At 42.6% G+C, this 23,675-nt stretch overlaps 3 protein-coding genes across 4 annotated transcripts in view; all 3 read right to left on the bottom strand.

The window, feature by feature from the left end:
* The window catches only part of LOC112255352 (E3 ubiquitin-protein ligase rnf213-alpha), a 63,129-nt gene extending 61,361 nt beyond the window's left edge, over positions 1–1,768 (bottom strand). The window contains exon 1 of the mRNA XM_042323728.1: positions 1,706–1,768. The gene's annotated coding sequence lies outside the window, so the exon portion shown is untranslated. The remainder of the gene's footprint in view (positions 1–1,705) is intronic.
* A 9,208-nt stretch (positions 1,769–10,976) lies between these two features.
* On the bottom strand, positions 10,977–13,153 carry pxmp4 (peroxisomal membrane protein 4). Its single transcript, XM_024428516.2, has 4 exons — positions 12,991–13,153; positions 12,481–12,543; positions 12,143–12,341; positions 10,977–11,581 (listed from the first exon to the last, which is right to left on the bottom strand). Exons 1-4 carry the CDS (start codon positions 13,101–13,103, stop codon positions 11,312–11,314), a joined length of 645 nt encoding a protein of 214 aa, XP_024284284.1. The 5' UTR covers positions 13,104–13,153; the 3' UTR covers positions 10,977–11,311.
* A 5,544-nt stretch (positions 13,154–18,697) lies between these two features.
* LOC112255025 (E3 ubiquitin-protein ligase Itchy) overlaps positions 18,698–23,675 on the bottom strand; it is a 33,055-nt gene continuing 28,077 nt past the window's right edge. For both annotated transcript variants that reach the window (XM_024428056.1, XM_024428057.1), the window contains exons 19-24: positions 23,462–23,602; positions 23,237–23,357; positions 22,913–23,017; positions 22,704–22,800; positions 20,845–20,917; positions 18,698–20,269 (exon numbers count right to left, since the gene is read on the bottom strand). In XM_024428056.1, the coding sequence (XP_024283824.1) occupies positions 20,170–20,269; positions 20,845–20,917; positions 22,704–22,800; positions 22,913–23,017; positions 23,237–23,357; positions 23,462–23,602 (637 nt within the window). In that variant the 3' untranslated portion in view covers positions 18,698–20,169. The remainder of the gene's footprint in view (positions 20,270–20,844; positions 20,918–22,703; positions 22,801–22,912; positions 23,018–23,236; positions 23,358–23,461; positions 23,603–23,675) is intronic.

Genomic DNA, 23,675 nt, shown 5'->3' with positions numbered 1-23,675 from the left:
CTACCGGAGTTACACGGTGTTGTTGACACTCACATCCATGAGCTACTTGCTATCGTCACTGGTATTAGCTTCACGACTAACATTTGGACCAGCTATGTCAGTCTCATGAGCATTATGAATGAGTCTGACAGTACAGTGGGTTGACGAGGATTTTGAGAAGAAACAGGGTTTATGTGACATGTTACAGACACAGCTGGACGAGATGGAAACGGACACGGCGACAGTGCACCGAGGAAGAGAGGCCACGGACAGGCAGAGCTGAAACTTCACTGCTTGACATGTATGATGAAATCCTGGTTGAGAAAGAAACGAATGAACAACAAAACAGCACAGCAAGTAAGTGAAAGAAATAGGTTTTGATGATGTTTTACTGGTAATGGGGACATACACTGCCATTCAAAAGTTTGGGGTCACTTAGAAATGTACTTGTTTTTGAAAGAAAAACACTTTATTTTCCATTAAAATAACATCAAATTGATCAGAAATACAGTGTAGATGTTGTTAATGTTGTAAATGAATATTGCAGCTGGAAACGGCAGATTTATTATGGAATATCTACATAGGCGTAAAGAGGCCCATTATCATCTACCATCACTCCTGTGTTCCAATGGCACGTTGTGTTAGCTAATCCAAGTTTATAATTTTAAAAGGCTAATTGATCATTAGAAAACACTTTTGCAATTATGTTAGCACAGCTGAAAACTGCTGTACTGATTAAAGAACAATAAAACTGGCCTTCTTTAAACTAGTTGAGTATCTGGAGCATCAGCATTTGTGAGTTCGATTACAGGCTCAAAATGGCCAGAAACAAAGAACTTTCTTCTGAAACTCGTCAGTCTATTCTTGTTCTGAGAAATGAAGGCTATTTGATGTGAGAAACTGCCAAGAAACTGAAGATCTCGTACAACGCTGTGTACGACTCCCTTAACAGAACAGCACAAACTGGCTCTAACCAGAATAGAAAGAGGAGTGGGAGGCCCAGGTTCACAATTGAGCAAGAGGACAAGTACATTAGAGTGTCTAGTTTGAGAAACAGACGCCTCACAAGTCCTCAACTGGCAGCTTCATTAAATAGTATCCGCAAAACACCAGTCTCAACGTCAACAGTGAAGAGGCGACTCCGGGATGCTGGCCTTCTAGGCAGAGTTGCAAAGAAAAAGCAATATCTCAGACTGGCCAATAAAAATAAAATATTAAGATGGGCAAAAGAACACAGACACTGGACAGAGGAACTCTATCTAGAAGGCCAGCATCCCAGAGTCGCCTCTTCACTGTTGACGTTAAGATTGGGGTTTTGAGGGTACTATTTCATGAAAATGCCTTCATCAAGAGCGCGATGGCGTGCGCGACGCACAACTATTAACTAGGCTAGTCTAGGGGCTATGGCTACTATTAAAAATGAACTATTGTCTCCTTCTATACTGTCAACAACAAGGTTGTGACCAAACTAATAGTGCAATAAAACAATATTTTTTGTGGAAGGTTGGAGCTTTACCAATGTTAACATTTATCCCAAGATCTGGTTAACGACTAACTTAATGTCAACACTGCTGCTCCCGGCCACACCCGTTATAACATAATTCTTAACACACATTGTTGCCCACTCACGTCCAATGTTATTGACAAATTAATAACATACAATTATGTACATTCACTTTTTACATGGGAAGTTATCAGATAGTCACTCCAACAAGCATGATCTTACCGGTTTGCCGACTCATTAAGCTGCCATATCAGTGTCTGCGTAGTCCGTACTGAACAATCTGTGCTGAATATATACCAATACATTCGAATAAGTTTCGTTTTCCGGAGAGAAGGTGACGAGAACTACACGCCTACTTTCCTTTCCCTGTAACGGATTTATTCTGTGCATTCTTCTTGAGAAATAGGTTTAAACGAACTACGCTCTGCTACTATTGTAGATATGCCAGGTTGACTGGATGTAGGGTCATGAAATATTGTGCGGGTGGGTTGAGGACGGGTTGAATAAAGATAAAACTGTACATGAAAAAAAAAACATAAATGTATCATTCATGTGCAATGTATATGTATAGGCTACAACGAGGTGTTTCTTACATTATTTTTAGGCAATACCCCCATAATATGGCATTAGTGTGTAAGCCTAATATGCTAACCTGACCGCCCGGGTTGCGTGCACGATCATTGCAAAATAAATGTACACATATGTGTTCTCAATCATTTCATCCAAACTACTCACGCGCATCAACAGTCGTCTGCATAGCGCCGTAGTGTAACATATAACTACAGTTGGCGCTAAAATAGAACTTGGTGGCATAGACAAAACCAACATGCGCACCATGGTTTATTCATCATGTAAACTTTAGGGTTTAAAACTGTATGCTTGCCAAATAGCCACATACCATACATATGCTTTTGGGAACGAGCAGAAGTCGATCCCCTGAGGCAAAAGTAATAATATTGGTGTTTAATTCAATAAGAGAAAAGCTGCAAAATGGAGAGTTGGTGAAATACGAAAAGACGATGATAGCAGTGCCAGCTATGTTATGTTCCAACACAATCTCACACTCAATTCGTGAAAATATGTACAGAAAGTATTTCAGTAGATTTCGTGCGTTTTTGTACATTTTACGTGGCTTAATTCGTGTGAAAAGACAAATATTTGTGCGTTTTAATTCGTAGAAAATGACCAAGAAAATTGTGCGACTTCATTCATAGGAAAATACTTTTTTTGTGGGGGCAAACTTCGGAACAATCATTTGAAAGATATTATAGCAGTGCAGGATGGGCAATGTTGTTCAACACTTCCTTTTTTGTGTCACATATGTATTTATATCAGGGGTGCTTAAACTTTTTCAGCCTGGGACGCACATGAGAAATTCTGTTTTTCCATCGGACCCAAGCTTATATGCAACTATACATACAATACATATCAGCACATCTCAGGGCGGTAGCGTAGCATAGTGGTTAGAGTGTTGGACTAGTAACCGCGAGCTGACAAGGTACAACTTCAGCCTCTGAACCCACCGTCATTGAAAATAAGATTTTTTATTTAACTGACTTGCCGAATAAAAATTGCCCTTATGCCTAAAATTAACGCAATAAACAAATAAAAATGAAATTAAATATCTATTCATGTTTATTTTCCCCCATTAAAAACACTTACATATCTGTCTAGGTTGGAACTATTAAAATACAGTAAATAATTTAAATTCTGAACTGGAATAAACTGATTAATCACATCACACAGATGAATAACAGAACACACACACAGGCTTTTTGATAGTGCAACCCTAAGTAACAGTACAGATGAAAAATGATCAGGCCTACTGTACATCTTACTGTAGACATTATTGTTGAAAGAAAGTCAATGTTGGAACTGTTGCTGTTAAAATACAATACATATGTTTTATTCTGAACTGGAATTAACTGATTGATCACATCACACAGATGTAGACCAGAAAACACACACACAGTCCTAATGAGAGCATGTCTATTCTGGGCTCTGTTTTTGACAGTACAACACTGACTTCATGCTCAGCCTTGAAACTGTTTCTGTTCTTGTTTTCTAAGTATGTCAGAGTTGAGAACCCTGACTCACATAGGTATGTGGTGCCAAACTGGACCAGAACATCTCCTGCTTTCTCAGTCAGGTAGGAGACCACTTCCTACTGTAGATGAGCAAACCCAGAACTGTGTGAGTGTGTTTGCCTCAAAAAGCATCTTGTTTCAATCAGTTTGTTCCAGTTAAGAATAACTATTATTATTGTATTTTAACAGCAAAATTGACAGCATCCTGTTGAGCTGTATCACCGCCTGGTACGACAACTGCAACGCCCACAACCGCAGGACTTTCCAGAAGGTGGTGCGGTCTGCACAACGCAACACTGGGGGCAAACTACCAGCCCTCCAGGACACCTACAGCCCCCAATGTCACAGGAAGGACAACATACAGACTTACGGCCCCCTTGAACTTTGCGACCTTTTGCCACATTTCAGGCTTCAAACATAAAGATATAAAACTGTATTTTTTTGTGAAGAATCAACAAGTGGGACACAATCATGAAGTGGAATGACATTTATTGGATATTTCAAACTTTTTTAACAAATCAAAAACTGAAAAATTGGGCGTGCAAAATTATTCAGCCCCCTTAGGTTAACACTTTGTAGCGCCACCTTTTACCTCTGAAACCATTTTCCCTACCTCATGCCTTGCTGCCACTGTGGATTGAGGTATTGAGAACCTGGTCTGCGAGGCACAACGCTCCCGACCTGGACCTGAAGGGGGCCCGGCTAACCGGCTGTTAGTCCCTAATCCAGTCCGGTCCCGGGTCCTGGAATGTGCTCATTCCTCCAAGCTGACCTGTCATCCAGGGTTCGGTCGTACACTAGCCTTCCTCCGACAATGTTTCTGGTGGCCCACAATGGTCCCTAATGTCTCTGCCTTCGTCGCCGTATGTACAGTATGCTCAGAACAAGACTACACGGCAAGCTCCTTCTGGCTTCCTTCAGTCACTACCGGTCCCTCATCGTCCCTGGTCTCATATATCTCTGTACTTTGTCACTGGGCTCCCTCCGTCTGATGGCAACGCTGTCATTCTGACGGTAGTCGATCGGTTCTCTAAGGCCACCCATTTCATCCCTCTCCCCAAACTACCTTCTGCCAAGGAGACGGCCCAGCTTATAGTGCAGCATGTCTTCTGGATCCATGGACTCTCGGTAGACATGGTCTCAGATCGGGGTTCTTGTCTCAGTTCTGGAAGGCGTTCTGCACCCTTATTGGGTCGTCGGCCAGTCTCTCATCCGGATTCCATCCCCAAACTAACGGTCAGTCGGAGCGAGCCAACCAAGACCTGGAGACCACCTTAAGGTACCTGGTTTCAACCAACCCCACTACCTGCAGCCGTCAACTGGTCTGGGTGGAGTATGCCCGGAACACCATTCCCAGTTCTGCCACGGGACTCACCCCATGGAGCACTTCTTTACGAGGCATTGGAAATCCTCCCTGGTCTTTGTGGTTGAAACTGTGTTCGAAATTTACTGCTCGACTTACAGATCATTGTATGTGTGGGGTACGAAGATGTCATGTTAAACACTATTATTGTACACAGTGAGTCCATGAAACTTATTGTGTATTAAGTACATTTTTACTCCTGAAATTAAATAGGCTTGCCATAATAGAGGGGTTGCGTACTTATTGACTCAAAACATTTCAGCTCTTCATTTTTAATTCATTTGTAAACAATTCCTGAAAACATCATTTCACTTTGACATTATGGGGTATTATGTGTAGGCCAGTGACACAAAATCATATTTTAATCAATTTAAAACTCCCTCTGCAGCAAGTTGTGGCAATTTTCAAACAGGTTGTGGCAAGGAGGAAACCGACGCCTTTGCAGCCTGAAGGGAGGATGTTTCATGTACTTCTTGGTTGCAGGGGGACACAAGTGTTCTGCTGATTGGGCTGAGTGCTTTGGGATGCTAGAGATTAAATGACGTCGGGGCTAGAAGTCCAGTAGAATGGTAGCCTGACTACCCATCCACACTAGCGTTTCTTATGGAGCCATTAAAAGCGCAGAGGAATTAAATTCAAGATGAGTTGTCAGGCAAGTATAATGGAAGGAAAACAGCAGTGGGAGTATAGTAGACATGAGTGTGTAGCAGCATTGGAGTCCATTCGAATTAAAGACATTCAATTCAGGAAGTGATTTGAATGAAAAATCTTGAGACTAAACAACATTAGGAAGAACTTTGCTTTTGCGGTGGAAAATTAGGTTGACAAGATTGCGGATGACTCACTTTATTATAAGCATACAAAGACACACACGCACAAACCGCATGCAAATGGCTTGCGCAGTACGGGTTACAGGTTCATGTGAAACAAACCAACCCTCTTTCTATTAAATTTGAAGAGCTCTGTAAACCACTCTTAAGGTGGCACTAGGAGCAGTTGAAACTCCCATTAAACATGACAGGATAGGAGAAAAAGATAAACTGAACTAACTGATACTTTGTGACAGTTCCTTTCCTTTTTTTCTCTGACTTTGTAGCGGATTCTATTGTTGTGAAACTAAAGGTCCAACAACAACATCCCTGTCCAATAATACTTTTGTCTGTTTGTCAAAGGACTCATTTGCTGGTCATGCCTATTTGTAAACTACCTTCATCTAGTTGGACTAGACAATCTCTTTCTAAAATGATCCACCGCAATTGTTGCAACCATGTTACTAGCCTGTCCAACCTCTCATATCGTCTGAGATCCCTAAAGATTGGAAAGCTGCCACGGTCATCCCCTCTTCAAAGGAGGAGACACTCTAGACCCAAACTGTTACAGGCCTATATCTATCCTACTGTTAACTGTTAACAAACAGATCACCGGTAATTTTGAATCCCACCGTAACTTCTCCGCTATGCAATCTGGTTTTCGAGCTGGTCATGGGTGCACCTCATCCACGCTCAAGGTCCTAAACGATATCATAACCGCCATCGATAAAAGACAGTACTGTGCAGTCGTCTTCATTGACCTGGCCAAGGCTTTCGACTCTCTCAAGCACCACATTCTTTTCGGCAGACTCAACAGCCTTGGTTTGTCAAATGACTGCCTCGCCTGGTTCACCAACTACTTCTCAGCGTTCAGTGTGAAATCGGAGGGCCTATTGTCCAGACCTCTGGTAGTCTCTATGGGGGTGCCACAGGGTTCAATTCTCAGGCTGACTCTTTTCTATGTATAAGTCAATGATGTTGCTCTTGCTGCTGGTGATTCTCTGATCCACCTCTACGCAGACGACTCCGTTCTGTATACTTCTGGCCCTTCTTTGGACACTGTGCTAACAAACCTCCAGATGAGCTTCAATGGCATACAACACTCCTTCCGTGGCCTCCGACTGCACTTAAATGCAAGTAAAACTAAATGCATGCTCTTCAACCGAACGCTACCCGCCCGTCTAGCATCACGGTTCTGACTTAGAAAACTACAAATACCTAGGTGTCTGGTTAGACTGTAAACTCTCCTTCCAGACTCACGTTAAGCATCTCCAATCCAAAATTATATCTAGAATCGGCTTCCTACTTCGCAACAAAGCCTTCTTCACTTATGCTGCTAAACATACCCTCGTAAAACTGACTATCCTACCGATCCTTGACTTCGATGATGTCATTTACAAAATAGCCTCCAACACTCTACTTAGCAAATTGGATGTAGTCTATCACAGTGCCATCCGTTTTGACACCAAAGCCCCATATACTACCCACCATTGCGACCTGTATGCTCTTGTTGGTTGGCCCTCAGTACATATTCGTTGCCAAACCCACTGGCTCCAGGTCATCTAAGTCTTTGCTAGGTAAAGCCCCACCTTTATCTCAGCTCACTGGTCACCATAGGAGCACCCACCCGTAGCACATGCTCCAGCAGGTATATTTTACTGGTCATCCCCAAAGCCAACTCCCCCTTTGGCTGCCTTTCCTTCCAGTTTTCTGCTGTGAATGACTGGAACGAATTGCAAAAATCACTGAAGCTGGAGACTTATGTCTCCCTCACTAACTTTAAGTATCAGCTGTCAGAGCAGCTTACCAATCATTGCACATGTACACAGCCCATCTGTAAATAGCCCACCCAACTACCTCATCCCCACGTTATTTTTTGCACCCCAGTATCTCTACTTGCAAATCTATCACTCCAGTGTTAATGTTCAATTGTAATTATTTCCCCACTATGGCCTATTTATTGCCTTACCTCCCTAATCTTACATTTGCACACACTGTATATAGATTTTTCTATTGTTATTGACTGTGTTTGTTTATCCCATGTGTAACTCTTTGTGTCGCGCTGCTTTGCTTTATCTTGGCCAGGTCGCAGTTGTAAATTATGAAATAGTGAAATCAAATTAAAAAGTGAACACGCTAAATGCTGGCCTATAAATCAGTATAGTGGAATTATAAGTCGATAGGTGATTATCATACTATTCCGTGGCTTGACAGTAGTTATGGTTGAAATTCAGGTCACAACATCTATTACTGTTTGAAGGTCAGGGGTAGCTGTGCAGAAGCCTGTCCTAAAAGGCCGTAGTGTGTGCAGGCTTTTATAGGGTGCAGCCAAGCATTAACACACCTGATTAACTAGTTGTGAACACCATGATAAGTTGTGTATTTTTTATAAGTCTTTCCTTCTGAAAATGATCTACATGCTGAGTGTGGGTGCAAGATGTATGGGTTGTCTGTTTCACATGAAATTGTGAATTACTTGGCACCACCATGTGGCTACTTTGTTTGACAAATACAATCATGTTTCATTCCACAGGCAAATGTGTCAAGAAAGTAATAATATACTACATAAATCATAAAAGCAGCATTTATTCTGTTGCATTTGAAGTGCCTGTATAATTAGATAACTGAATGTAATCTGTAGCCCAATTCCAATTCTAAGCAGAATAATTTTGTGAGGAATGGATTGGTGAAAGGAATATAATTGAGGCTCCCTCAAGCCAAATGCATACACCAATGGTTTGAAATCCTTGAGGGGGACTGAATGCGTGCATACTCGATGAGGGAGAAACGGAATTGAGCTTGTATCACGTTCACTCCCACTCCACGGGTGGAACCTGAATTGAGCAACAAACAGACCAAAGGCTCAATGCTAGACATACAAAAGATTGAGAAAGTAAGAATGGGTCAGACTATTCTTGTTTTTTTTACACCACTTACAAGAACAACATTGTACAGTGTGATCTGAAAAGGACACATACTTTACCATGAATAGCACAGTGAATGTGTCCTCAATAAATGAAAAAGCATTGTTCAATGACAGTATGGCTAAGAAAGGCAATTCACTTTTAAGAGAACTGTAGGTACATTTTGTCTCATGCTAACCTACGTTTCAAATAAAGTCATTGTTACAAACATTTAACAAGCAAACACTGTTCAAGGTCAAACTGATGATTCGTAACAAAAACAACTAAGGAAAGTAAAATGAGTAGTTTATGAATATTCCAATAAAATTTTTAAAAACACCGGTTTTAGATCATGGAAATATCACATTAAATCCTGCTTACTGCTTTGTTATTAAAAACAAAGTAGCACTATCTTATGAAGGAAACATTACAAAGAACATTACAAAGAATCTAGTAATTACTGGAAAATATGCTATTCTATGAATCAAGTGCGGTAAGTGCATTGAAAAAAAAAAACTGTAGGTAGTGCATAGTCTTAAGCAGGGGTTCCCAAACTCATTCCTGGGGGCCACATTTTGGTTTACACAGCTGATTCAAATAACCAACTCATGGTCACGCTTTGATTACTTGAATCAGCTGTGTAGTGCCCGAGCAAAAACCAAAACATGCCCCCAGGACCGAGCTTGGGAAAATCTGTTCTAAACTACAGTAGCATATAAAAACTGATACAATTCTAGATTGACAGGGAGAGCAAATCCGCTTCACACCTTTTCAGGTATTATTTATTTCACTTACACTAGATCTAGGAGCACATAGTTCTTAATGAAAGCCAACATTTATTTAAAAATATTTCATTTCTTTAAAAGGTTTATAATCACTAGCTCTTGATTTAACATGGCAGAGAACCAGGACCCGTATTCACAAATAGTGCTGATCTAGGCGATATACAGTACCAGTCAAAAGTTTGGACACACATACTCATTCAAGGGTTTTCTTCTTTTTTTAAACTATTTTCTACACTGTAGAATAATAGTGAAGACATCAAAACTATGAAATAACACATATGGAATCATGTTGTAACCAAAATCCAGATATTTTATATTCTTCAAATAGCCACCCTTTGCCTTGATGACAGCTTGGCACACACTTGGCATTCTCTCAATCAGTTTCATAAAGTAGTCACCTGGAATGCATTTAAATTAACAGAGGTGTGCCTTGTAAAAAGTGCATTTGTGGAATTTATTTCCTTCTTAATGCGTTTGAGCCAATCAGTTGTGTTGTGACAAGGTAGGGGTGGCATACAGAAGATAGCCCTATTTGGTAAAAGACCAAGTACATATTATGGCAAGAACAGCTCAAATAAGCGAAGAGAAACGACAGTCCATTATTACTTTAAGACATGAAGGTCAGTCAATGCGGAAAATGTCAAGAACTTTGAAAGTTTCTTCAAGTGCAGTCGCAAAAACCATCATGCGCTATGATGAAACTGGCTCTCATGAGGACCGCCACAGGAAAGGAAGACCCAGTTACCTCTGCTGCAGAGGATAAGTTCATTAGAGTTAACTGCACCTCAGGAATTGCAGCCAAAGTAAATGCTTCACACATCTCAACATCAACTGTTCAGAGGAGACTGCGTGAATCAGGCCTTCATGGTTGAATTGCTGCAAATAAACCACTACTAAAGGACACCAATAAGAAGAAGAGACGTGCTTAGGCCAAGAAACATGAGCAATCGACATTAGACTGGTGGAAATCTGTCCTTTGGTCTGGAGTCCAAATTTGAGATTTTTGGTTCCAACCGCAGTGTCTTTGTGAGACGAAGAGTAGGTGAATGGATGATTTCCATGTGTGGTTCCCACCGTGAAGCATGGAGGAGGTGTGATGGTGCTTTGCTGGTGACACGGTCTGTGATTTATTTAGAATTTAAGGCACACTTAACCAGCATGGCTAATGCAGCATTCTGCAGTGATACGCCATCCCATCTGGTTTTCGCTTATAACACAATGACCCAACACACCTCCAGGCTGTATAAGGGCTATTTGACCAAGAAGGAGAGTGATGAGCACTGCATCAGATGACCTGGCCTCCACAATCACCCGACCTCAACCCAATTGAGATGGTTTGGGATGAATTGGACAGCAGAGTGAAGGAAAAGCAGCCAACAAGTGCTCAGTATATGTGGGGAGTCCTTCAAGACTGTTGGAAAAGCATTCCAGGTGAAGCTGTTGAGAGAATGCCAAGAGTGTGCAAAGCTGTCATCAAGGCAAATGGTGGCTATTTTGAAGAAGCTAAAATCTGTTTTGGTTACTACATGATTCCATATGCGTCATTTCATCGTTTTGATATCTTCACTATTATTCTACAATGTAGAAAATAGTCAAAATAAAGACCCTTGAATGAGTAGGTGTGTCCAAACATTTGAGTGATACTGTATGTATCATCTTATTCATTATTTTCTAAAGGGCAAAACTTGATCCTACAAAACGGATCCTAGCTCAGCCCTCCTACTCTGAGACACTTTAAATACGGGCCCAGGCCTGCATCGCAACAGTCTAAAGTCATACTGGGAATTTGCTATCCACCCTGTCCAGTTCTTTCAGACCAGATGAAGGAAAGGAGACGAGGAAGACACTTTAGTCTATTGAGATGCTTATTTTAACTTTAGCTCACTTGGGAGCGACAGTCCTTGGCTTGTTGTAGACAAGGAAGTCTGAGATATCATGCCACACGTTGCTGTCGTGGTAGAGGTAGTTCATGGAGGACTGCAGTGAAGGCTGCAGGGTGTGGGGGTGGTACTCGAACAGCCATAGCACAATGCCCCACACCAGGGTAGCAAACAGGGGGAAGGGGTCCCGCTTGGGCTGTGGTACAATGCCTTTCTCCACAGCCAGGCGAGACAAGGCAAACAGGATCCTAGACAGCAGGTACATGTTGATCTAGAGACATAACAAGAAAGATCCTTTCATTAGACAAGACAACAAGGAAGTACATTTCATTAGAAATACAGTAAGGTAGAATATTGGCTAGCCTACATAAGAACAAGCTTTCTTTCGACCACTATTTTCTCTCGTAACCACTTTGAAGATTTGACATAGTGCAACAAGGTGACAACCTATCCAGATGTTTTATTGGGCATGTATTGGCACTAGTAACCCAGGTTGAGCACAGCCCTCGTGACATAAGTATTGTTAATTTATCTGGCTATTAATCTCTTGTGGAAAGACAAATATAACAAATGGGATGGGATGACTACCGAGGAACAAATGTTCCAGTGTGCTGGTTTTGTGTCACTGGTTATTTGGACAGTTCACAACTCACCTGCACATTTAAAATTTCAGGAGTGGACATTTGGCCCATAGACTTACCTTAGAGTTCAGGAAGGGGGGGAGAAATAGGGCTACCAATGAGGTTCTGGCACTTGTGCTAGTTTCATCTCTCACAACTCTTCCCCTAGATCATCATAGAGCAGTTTATGCCATGTTTTAGTTCTGGATTACCTGGCTATTGATGTTGTTGTTTTCCCCAAACACCAACCAGCCACCGAGGCAGGCGGCGAAGAAGGACTGAGATGGTAGACTCTTCCCCTGGATCCTCTCCTGTAGGGCTTGCAGTCCTTTGTACGTGAACACAAAGTAGGCGAGGTTGCGCGAGTGTTGGTACGTGGCCTTCACAATGGCTCGCAGCTTATCCTTCAGGCTGTGCATATGAAAAAGGGTGGTGGGGGGTGGGGAGCGCATTGTCCATTATTAATAGACCATTATCAATGTTTGATGCAGTTTTGATTTATTTTAGCGCTAGCTAAGGGATTTGGGAGAGTGATTAAATGTCTTCTGACCTTCCACTTCTGAAAAGAAACGTCATGACAAGAGCATGGGGTGCCCGGATTTTTGCCCCATAACTGGAAATGAGAAATATCAGGTTCAAGGTCAGTGTCAACTGATTTACACGTGTGTGATATGGCAGGTCAGCCAAACTTGTATGAATCTTGAGAAAGGTCAAACCACTGAGTTAGCAAGCTAGCTACAGTTAGGTTAACTAATGTCAAGTGTTTCAGGGTTTGATAGATTGCTACTAACTTTAGTTAACCAACAACAGCGCTAGGTCCATCTAGTTGACTTTGCTTGACCATCATCATTAGCTACATAGCTAGTTATTTCAATATGCTTGCTGACCCACCCTGGCTAACTAGCTCAAAGGGCAGCTAGCTACTGTACGTTGGATAGCAAGCTGTAAAATAATAGCTAACGTAGATAACAGATTCTAGCGAAGTGGACAAGCTAGCTAGCTAGAAATAAGCAAAGTAAGTTAGCTAGCTAGAAAGTAAGTAGCTAAGTAAACAACTCACACAGCACCATTTCGGAATCCTTTAACAACTGCAAGTGCAGCTTTATACTTTTCTTGCTGTAATATATTATTAATCGTGTACACCACAGTTTTGACTAAATCTGGACCTGCCATTTTGGGGGTCTTGAATGAATGTGACACAAACCCAAGCGTTTTAGTGCCGCGCAAATATTTTCCGTCACGGGACGAGGAATCTGCATGAAGGTTCCTATTTAAGCCTGAGGACAGCCACCAAGTTACAGTAACTGTCCAGTGTTGCCAGAGTTCTATGAAATATGACCTATTTACAATATGAGAAAAATAGTTTTCCTTCCAAAAAATGGTAGTTAAGTATGTTTTAAGAGCAGCTTTTCTGTGTTGGAATGTTGTGAGCGTACTCCAATAACAGAATTGTGTGGGCATATACCTGTCATTAAGAATATGAATGAGAGTACTTCTTCTCCATTTGGGTTTAATGGCGGTTGGCATCCAATACAACTGTGTTTTTCGACTTCAAATGCAAACAATATTTTTTTTGCACAAATAAAAAATAAACTTCCCAAACTACATATACTACACCACCCACCCCTAGCCAACTATCCATACTAGAGTTCAGGTAAATTAATCCCTTCTTGGCCCACAGGCCTGGGAGGGTGGCACTCCTTCTCCCAACATCTTCTGTAGATCCTCTGCAGTTATGTCTCGAGCATCCAGAAAACATCCTGCCGCTTTCACAATAATGGCAATTCTCTGACCTGCTTTCTACTTGCGCAGCACAATTCACGACCATTGCCATGAAGGCCAAAAACCTGGATTTGTCAACGCACAGTAACATTAACTTTTTTAATTGGCCCTGTTATCACAGCGACAGCAGAAGCATTCCCTTTCTCTCCACCCTTCTCACTGCATATGTAACACCCGGTCCTACTCTGATTTTAGCTACCTCTATCTGTTTCATTCATCTTCACAGTTAATACACTGTCAGGGCTCCTCCTTCAGACATGTCCCCACTAAATGGAAACCTCCACCCCTACCACATCTCAGCTGAACCTTCCTACACACTGACCATGCCCATACTTCTGGCAGTGGAAACCCTGAAAAACATTAGGCACAAATGCTCTAACCAAATAACGCATATCCTAACATCACCCTATCAGGGAGAACCTCCAACTCAAAGCACAGCATCACGGCCAGACTTTCCTCCCTCCAGCCGCCTCGATTTCTGGTTAATCGTCGGGCTTCACACACGCCAAGAACCTTCTTTAGTTGCTAATCCTCTACACTTAGAGGCATGATTATCACCCCCTTGAGAGGAGCTCTGCTCCGTAGACTAAAACACATTACCTCTCATTCCCCGCAGTCGACCCAAGCACAATCCCTCGGATATAAACTCAGCAAAAGATAACTCACAGGTCACAGTTATGAAAACATAGGACACTAAAGAGGCCTTTCTACGGACTCCGAAAAACAAAAACATAAAAGATGCCCAGGGTCCCTGCTCATCTGCGTGAACGTGCTTTAGGCATGCTGCAGGAGGCATGAGGACTGCAGATGTGGCCAGGGAAATAAATTGCAATGTCCGTACTGCGAGACGCCTAAGACAGCACTACAGGGAGACAGGACGGACAGCTGATCGTCCTCGCAATGGCAGACCATGTGTAACACCTGCACAGGATCGGTACATCCACACATCACACCTGCGGGACAGGTACAGGATGGCAAAAACAACTGCCCGAGTTAAACCAGGAATGCACAATCCCTCCATCAGTGCTCAGACTGTCCTCAATAGGCTGAGAGAGTTGTAAAGGCAAGTCCTCACCAGACATCACCGGCAACAAGGTCTGTAGGGAGACTACTGAGTATATGAACTACAGTATGACAGATATTCCATGTTCCAGCTCTTCAGTTTCTTCTTCTCCGCCATTCCCCCTGCAGCTGGTTCCTCAGGTCTCCAACTTTCAAACTAACCACAGCAGATGTGGCCCTGAGTAGTGAAAAGAGGTGAGGTAGACAGGTGAGGTAGACAGGTGAGGTAGACAGGTGAGGTAGCAGGTGAGGTAGCAGGTGAGGTAGCAGGTGAGGTAGACAAGCTAACTCATTGAAGGGAGTAGACCGCTGATTGGCTAGCCTATCCTCCTAAGGATGACATCATCCTCTAAGAGGAAATGGCAAGCACCGTCTGAGATACAAGTTTGAGTTTTTTTGTCATTTCTCTCATTTGTGTTTCAGCCACAAATACGAGTATAGAAAGAGTCAACAACATTATTTGGGTATGAGTTCACAGAATATGAACTTTTAAGTGAGATTTTCACCGGACAGTTACTAAATTAATTTCAGTGTCAGATATTTGATAGCGTCTGAATTGAGGTTTTGCGGGACTTAAATGTAAAGAAAAAAAAGAAATATCACGTAAGACTGAAGTTCCAGTTGCCCATTGTTTATTTAGATTTTTTTTCTTTACATGATAAAGATCCTTCATCTTTACATAAGAAAAAATAACTAGTATCCAACCATTAACTCACATTTATTAAAATGTTAGAGAGCTTTAACAATGAAAAATACTATCAACATGATTAGTTAACACCAACACATTTCTGTACATTTTATTCCTTTATGATCTGGGAACATGGCAATACTTTAAAAAAGAACAATAATTTAAAGTGGTTAATAAGCCGAGTAAGGCGCTATCACTTGTTATTTGTTAATAACAGCAATCTCTTCATGGTAGTGCACTGTGAGGTGGTGAGCCAGAATGAGTGTGTGGTCAAGAAGTCTTGAGGATGCAGTGAAGCAATGGGATGTCGAATCGCCCTGACTTTACACCCAGTTATAAAGTGGCATCAGAGACGAGACAGCCACGGCACACAATACATGACGTTTTGAAAATATTTGTTTTTAAATGAAAAGTGTGTTTCTTAATGGAAGTTCAAGGAGTCTTTCTAAAACAACCCAGACACTCACAGCTAAGACAGCCACTAGGCTGGGGTTAACACTATTTTTGTCATTCGGAAAGTATTTAGGCCCCTTGACTTTTTCCACATTTTGTTAAGTTACAGCCTTCATTTAAAATTGATTAAATTGCTTTCTCCCCCTTCATCAATCTACACACAATACCCCATAACGACAAAGCAAAAATTGGTTTAGACATTTTTTTTAATTTACAACACCCCGCCCCGGAAATATAACATTTACATAAGTATTCAGACCTTTTACTCAGTACTTTGTTGAAGCGTCTTTGGCAGTGATTACAGCCTCAAATCTTATTGGGTATGACGCTACACTCTTGGCACACCTGTATTTGGGGAGTTCCTCCCATTCTTCTCTGCAGATCCTCTCAAGCTGTCAGGTTGCATCGCTGCACAGCTATTTTAAGGTCTCTCCAGAGATGTTCGATCAGGTTCAAGCCCAGGCTCTGATTAGTCCATTCAGAGACTTGTGCCCAAGTCACTCCTGCGTTGTCTTGGACCCCATTCTGAGGTCCTGAGCACTCTGGAGTAGGTTTTCATCAAGGATCTCTCTGTACTTTGCTGCATTCTTCTTTCCCTAATCCTGACTAGTCTCCCAGTCCCTGCCGCTGAAAAACATCCCCAAAGCATGATGCTGCCACCACCATGCTTCCCCATAGGGGTGGTGCCAGGTTTCCTCCACAGGTTACGCTTCACATTCTGGCCAAAGAGTTTAATCTTGTTTCTCATGGTCAGAGTCCTTTAGGTGCCATTTGGCAAACTACAAGCGGCTGTCATGTGCCTTTTACTGAAGTGTGGCTTGCATCTGGCCACTCTACGATAAAGGCCTGATTGGTGGAGTGCTGCAGAGATAGGAGAACCTTCCAGAAGGACAGCCATCTCCACAGAAGAACTCTGGAGCTCTGTCAGTGACCATCAGGTTCTTGGTCACCTCCCTTCTCCCACGATTGCTCAGTTTGGATGGGCGGCCAGCTCCAGGAAGAGTCTTGGTGGTTCCAAACTTCTGCCATTGAAGAATGATGGAGGCCACTATGTTCTTGGGGAACTTCAATGCTGCAGAATTTTTTTGGTACCCTTCCCCAAATATGTGTCAAGGCACAATCCTGTCTCAGGGCTCTACAGACAATTCCTTTGACCTCATGGCTTGGTTTTTGCTCTGATATCCACTGTCAACTCTGGGATCTTATATAGACAGTTGCGTCTCTTACCAAATCATGTCAAATCAATTGAATTTTACCACAGGTGGACTCCAATCAAGTTGTTGAAACATCTCAAAGATGATCAATGGAAACCGGATATAGCCAAGCTCAATTCCCGAGTCATAGCAAAGTGTCTGAATACTTATGTAAAGAAGGTATCCGTTTATAATTTTTGTATACATTTGCTAAAATAAAAAAAAATAAAAAATGTTTTTGCTTTGTCATTATGGGGTATTGTGTGTAGATGAGAAAAATATTATTTAAACCATTTTAGAATAAGGCTGTAACGTTAGAAAATGTGGAAAAGGGGAAGGGGTCTGAATACTTTCTGTATGCACTGTATGTAAATTGGTGTCAAATGAATTCAAATACCAGTCACTCACGACAAGGATATTACGTGTGTCACTTGGATGCTTGATTTGACTGCAAATACACATCTGTGACCTAAACATTTCTTGAAAGAAAGCTATATTTAATCTAACTTGATTATACTGCCACTGTTCTTGCGAAGAAATGCTACCGAGAGGCATGTTGAAGAAATGCCTGAGAAGCAGAGTTCACAAAAGGTCAGAAGTGGTAGATCTCATTCAATGCCAATCAACATGGTGATGTTCATCAGGTCACACGAAGGAAAAAGTTATGGAACATTTTGCAATGTGTAAAAAATCTAGAATGACAAAACTGAACACTATAAAAACTAGGGCCGCTATTTATATATATATATATATTTATATTTCTTAGGGCTATGGGCCTGGGACATACATATAAGCACTCGGCGTCCAGTTTATTAGGTACACCCATCTAGTACCGGGTTGGACCCCTCTTTGCCACCAGAACACCCTGACTTCTCCGGGGAATTGATCCTACAAGGTGTTGGAAATGTTCAAACGTTGTTCAATTGGTATCAAGGGACCTAAGGTGTGCCTGAAAAACATTCCCCACAACATTACACCAGCAGCCTGTACCGTTGACACCAGGCAGGATGGGGCCATGGACTCCTGCTGCTTATGCCAAATCCTGACTGCTATCAGCATGACGGAAAAGAAACCGGGATTCATCGGACCAGCCAATGTTTTTCCACTCAATTGTCCAGTGTTGGTAATCACTTCTCGTGTTTAGCTGATAGGAGTGGAACCCGGTGCCGTTGTAGGCTGCAATAGCCCATCCGCGACAAGGACCGACAAGTTGCGCGTTCCGAGATGCCGTTCTGTGCCATTATTTGCCTGTTTGTGGCCGGCCTGTTAGCTTGCACAATTCTTGCCATTCTCCTTCGGGACTCTTATTAACGAGCCGTTTAGCCCACAGGACTGCCACTGACTTAATGTTCTTTATCGCACCATTCTATGTAAACCCTAGACACTGTCGTGCGTGAAAGGCCCAATCGGCACCGAGGATCATACCACCCTCAAAGTCGCTGAGGTAACTCCTTCTGCCAATTCTGACGTCAAATCATTGAGCAGCTGCTCTTTAACATGGTCTCTAAGCCACACCCCTTCCACCTGTGTTAGAAGCTCAGAACGAGAAAGTCTAGGCTATATAGAAATAATGATGCTCAAATTGAAAATCAATTGACAAAATAATAAGGATTTATATCATCCTAATCGAGGTGTAGATTACATCACAGATGCCAGTGTTCGGAATTGTAACACAGCTGCATGGGATTTCTGTTAATGTGACATCCAATGGCAATGTCTGCTTCAGGTAAAACCCCATCAGCCGCTTGTGGATTTGACAGCTCCAACACAGTTCCACCTCAGACACCACCAAAACAACAGCTATGCGGGTGTCAGCTAGCGCAGATATGATTTAAACTAGTCCTTAATCATTAGATCTTGGAGTTGATGATAATTCTCTATACAACAAAAAAAGGTTTACCTTTCAGTGGGAGTGATTTTCACAAGCAGTAGTCTTATTTCTAATTCCTAAATTTACTCTTTCCTTATCGGTTGTCCTTACATTAACTTTTGACACACTGCTGACACTCCCACGTCATTAGTAACTCATTCGGTTTGCCTTAAAAATGAAAACAATGCTATTATTGTAGACAAGTACGGTCCTAATGCCGACTGTTTGGGAAAGAAAGGGTCAAATCACACAACAAACCAGGGTCATGGTCAGAAGGCACAAAAACATTCAAAGTTTTAAAAAAAGATCAATGTTCTCCCATTAGGTGAAAAATGAATACGACCCTGTTTTGCTACAACAATTTCAGGCTATAAAAAAATTATATAAAAACCTTTTCAATATTCAGGGTTGAAATCAATACGTAGATTTGATAACTGACTTTATAAACAAAAACTTTGGATTGAGGTAATTAATGAACGTCTGGTTTATCTATATAAAGGGCATAAACATCTGGACTGTAAAACTATTGCACGCCAAAAATAAAGCTTTTCATCATAACATTCACAAAAACCCTTACCACCACAACCGTGGTGTACCAGCAAAGTAAATGTTTTAAGATTCAATATTTCATCTGGAAAGCAACATGTTAAATCAACTAAAACACTCTAAAATGTCACAAATTGACAAGGGGACTTTTTTGGAAGAGTCTACTGCACACAGTTCTAGCATTCATTCATACACTCAACAGTCTGCGCTCAGGGAGACGAAGGGGAAGAAATGAAACAGCTGACATTGTAGTGAATATCTTCCGTGATTATTAACTACTGTGGTGAAGAGGTGACAGGCAGATGTGACATGGGGAGGGAACATCCCCTCCCCTTCCTCTCTCTTCCCGGACACATGGTCTGATTAGGCAGAATAAGGCAAGCTTCAACAGGGTTACACAGGTCAGGGGGTGAAAGCGGAATCATTCAGTATGAAGGGTCGTCACCATGGAGACAGTGATTCCACCTCAGGTGTAATGACTTTGGGGGTCTGTATAACGTGGCAGAAAGGGACGCGTCTGTTAGTGCCTGTCCATCTCAAGAGAGTCAGGACCTGGGGGAAAAAGTGCAGCTGCCTGAAACCTAGACAGATCAAAGTGCGTGGAGAATGGCTCCTCATGGTGGCCATTTAGGCTGCCGTGTGTTACTACTCCTGTCCGAAGCCCTCAGTTTCCTCGATGGCAAACATCAGCTTCTCCTTCAGTTGCTCGTAGCTCTTGTAGGGGGGCAGGTCCAGTCGATTAAAGCTGGGATTACAAAATAAAACAATTACATTGTAGATAGACACATAAATGGAATTACGTCCTGTGTGGCTCAGTTGGTAAGAGCATGGCACGATTAACACCAACAAATTATGTTCTCATTGTACAGAGTTGCTTTGGATAAAAGTGTCTTAAGTGGCAGGGTAGCCTAGTGGTTAGAGTGTTGGACTAGTTGCCGGAAGGTTGCGAGTTCAAACCCCTGAGCTGACAAGGTACAAATCTGTGGTTCTGCCCCTGAACAGGCAGTTAACCCACTGTTCCTAGGCCGTCATTGAAAAGAAGAATTTGTTCTTAACTGACTTGCCTAGTTAAATAAAGGTAAAATAAATAACATTTATATTTGATAACAAAATCAATAGTTCAAATACCAAGAGGAAAGGTTATTAATGACTTAATTGAAAATGACAAAGTATTGTGTGCCAGGGTCAGTTTAATGCAGACTGAGTTGACATTGAGAGGTGAACTGGCATAAACCCTCAGATATGACAGGAATTGTATGTTGATGTTCAGACAGTGAGCGTTTAGAAACGACTGGAGAGTACCTCCACTAATGAACTTACCAAGTGTGACTTCTTGGAAGCCAGTTTTCTTTGCCCACCTTCTCGATGCAGAACTTCTGTGGTCCATTACTCCCTGTAAACACAAAATGACGACATGAAAACTCTCCTCACAAATACCAAAATCCTCAATTTCTGTGACTAGAGCTGGTCCATCGATCTCTTTCAATGTCTATATCTTTCAAAATAAAAGTCCCAAAAAACATTTGTATCCTCGACTTCCATGGATTATTTGGTAGTTATCCATAAACAATCCCTTAAGGTGTAGATTAGTTGTTAGTTTAATACACTGCTCACACTTAAACAACAATGTAACTCCAAGTCAATCACACTTCTGTGAAATCAAACTGTCCACTTAGGAAGCAACACTGATTGACAATACATTTCACATGCTGTTGTGCAAATGGAATAGACAACAGGTGGAAATTATAGGCAATTAGCAAATCACCCCCAATAAAGGAGTGGTTCTGCAGGTGGTGACCGCAGACCACTTCTCAGTTCCTATGCTTCCTGGCTGATGTTTTGGTCACTTTTGAATGCTGGCGGTGCTTTCACTCTAGTGGTAGCATGAGACGGAGTCTACAACCCACACCAGTGGCTCAGGTAGTGCAGCTCATCCAGGATGGCACATCAATGCGAGCTGTAGCAAGAAGGTTTGCTGTTTCTGTCAGCGTAGTGTCCAAAGCATGGAGGCGCTACCAGGAGACAGGCCAGTACATCAGGAGACGTGGAGGAGGCCGTAGGAGGGCAACAACCCAGCAGCAGGACTGCTACCTCCGCCTTTGTGCAAGGAGGAACACTGACAGAGCCCTGCAAAATGACCTCCAGCAGGCCACAAATGTGCATGTGTCTGCTCAAACGGTCAGAAACAGAATCCATGAGGGTGGTATGAGGGCCCGACGTCCACAGGTGGGGGTTGTGCTTACAGCCCAACACCGTGCAGGACATTTGGCATTTGCCAGAGAACACCAAGATTGGCAAATTCACCACTGGCGCCCTGTGCTCTTCACAGATGAAAGCAGGTTCACACTGAGCACATGTGACAGACGTCACAGAGTCTGGAGACGCCGTGGAGAATGTTCTGCTGCCTGCAACATCCTCCAGCATGACCGGTTTGGCGGTGGGTCAGTCATGGTGTGGGGTGGCATTTCTTTGGGGGGCCGCACAGCCCTCCATGTGCTCGCCAGAGGTAGCCTGACTGCCATTAGGTACCGAGATGAGATCCTCAGACCCCTTGTGAGACTATATGCTGGTGCGGTTGGCCCTGGGTTCCTCCTAATGCAAGACAATGCTAGACCTCATGTGGCTGGAGTGTGTCAGCAGTTCCTGCAAGAGGAAGGCATTGATGCTATGGACTGGCCCGCCCGTTCCCCAGACCTGAATCCAATTGAGCACATCTGGGACATCATGTCTCGCTCCATCCACAAACGCCACGTTGCACCACAGACAGGATGCTTTAGTCCAGGTCTGGGAGGAGATCCCTCAGGAGACCATCCACCACCTCATCAAGAGCATGCCCAGGCGTTGTAGGGAGGTCATACAGACACGTGGAGGCCACACACACTACTGAGCCTCATTTTGACTTGTTTTAAGGACATTACATCAAAGTTGGATCAGCCTGTAGTGTGGTTTTCCACTCCAAATCCAGACCTCCATGGGTTGATAAATTTGATTTCCATTGATCATTTTTGTGTGATTTTGTTGTCAGCACATTTAACTATGCAAAGAAAAAAGTATTTAATAAGAATATTTAATTCATTCAGATCTAGGATGTGTTATTAGAGTGTTCCCTTTATTTTTTTGAGCAGTGTATAAAAAAACATATGGTATATATGGATAGCAGAAACGGTTCTCTTACGTACCCATGAGGTCAGCGAAGCCACCCATGGGGAGCCGACAGGTGCCAGTGACAAACTGTAGCAGCCTCATGCGTTTCTCGTTGTCCATCTCCTTCACAAACTGTAAGAAACATGTTCACATCAGAACATTTAATTGTCAAAATATGCCAAACAGTAAACACCCCTTCACAATATACCATAATTGATGAATAAAACAGTAGAGGCCTGCTGACCTGCCAGAACCAGAGGATCTGCTTGCTGCTGCGAGCATAGTGTCTGTAGATGGTGTGCCTCTGCCAGTCCACCAGGTCTATCTCCTGCATGCCACACAGCATCACCTAGTGGGGGGACCAGATATTATGTTACACCACTCTCAATGGGGAAGAATGACCAGTGAAGTCTGGGATAGAGGTTGGTCCATGCCATTTTCTGTGTAGCCACCATACGTTGAGATAAAACAGATTGAGTAAGCATGAAGTTGTGTGAGTGGTTTTCACATCTAATTTCTTCATTACAGTAACTCATTTGATCTGTGTATGAATAAACCCATTGTGTACCTCCAGTTCCTTAGCGTCAAAGTACTGCAGGTACTGCTGGGGGAGGACCTCGTTGAAGCCCTCGAAGAAGGCCTGGGTCTGCTCCTCCACACCTCTGGACAACCTCCACTCTGCCACCAGCCTGGAGGAAGCACACACACAACACAGAATGTATCAGATAATATGCTTTCTTCTGTTGGGCAAGAAATATGTACCCACTAATTTCTAGTTGGTTTTCAATCCTACCTGATGTATTCCTCTTTGTTCTCCTCAGTGACCAGTACGTTGCCTCCGTCCGGCTTCAGCTCGTGAGTAGTAACCTCCCCCAGGATCTCCTTGTCCACAGAGAAGAACATCTCTAGACCACACTCCTCCAGGTTGTTATCCCTGGGAGCAACCACAAGAGGGTAGAAGTCATCATCACCAGCCCCTCACCTCATCAGTTACTATCATTTTCTTC

Source organism: Oncorhynchus tshawytscha, linkage group LG07 (genome assembly GCF_018296145.1).
Source record: "Oncorhynchus tshawytscha isolate Ot180627B linkage group LG07, Otsh_v2.0, whole genome shotgun sequence".
Taxonomy (NCBI): Eukaryota; Metazoa; Chordata; class Actinopteri; order Salmoniformes; family Salmonidae; genus Oncorhynchus; species Oncorhynchus tshawytscha.
Note: the sequence above shows the minus strand (reverse complement) of the source record. Positions and strands in the feature narration are given on the sequence as shown.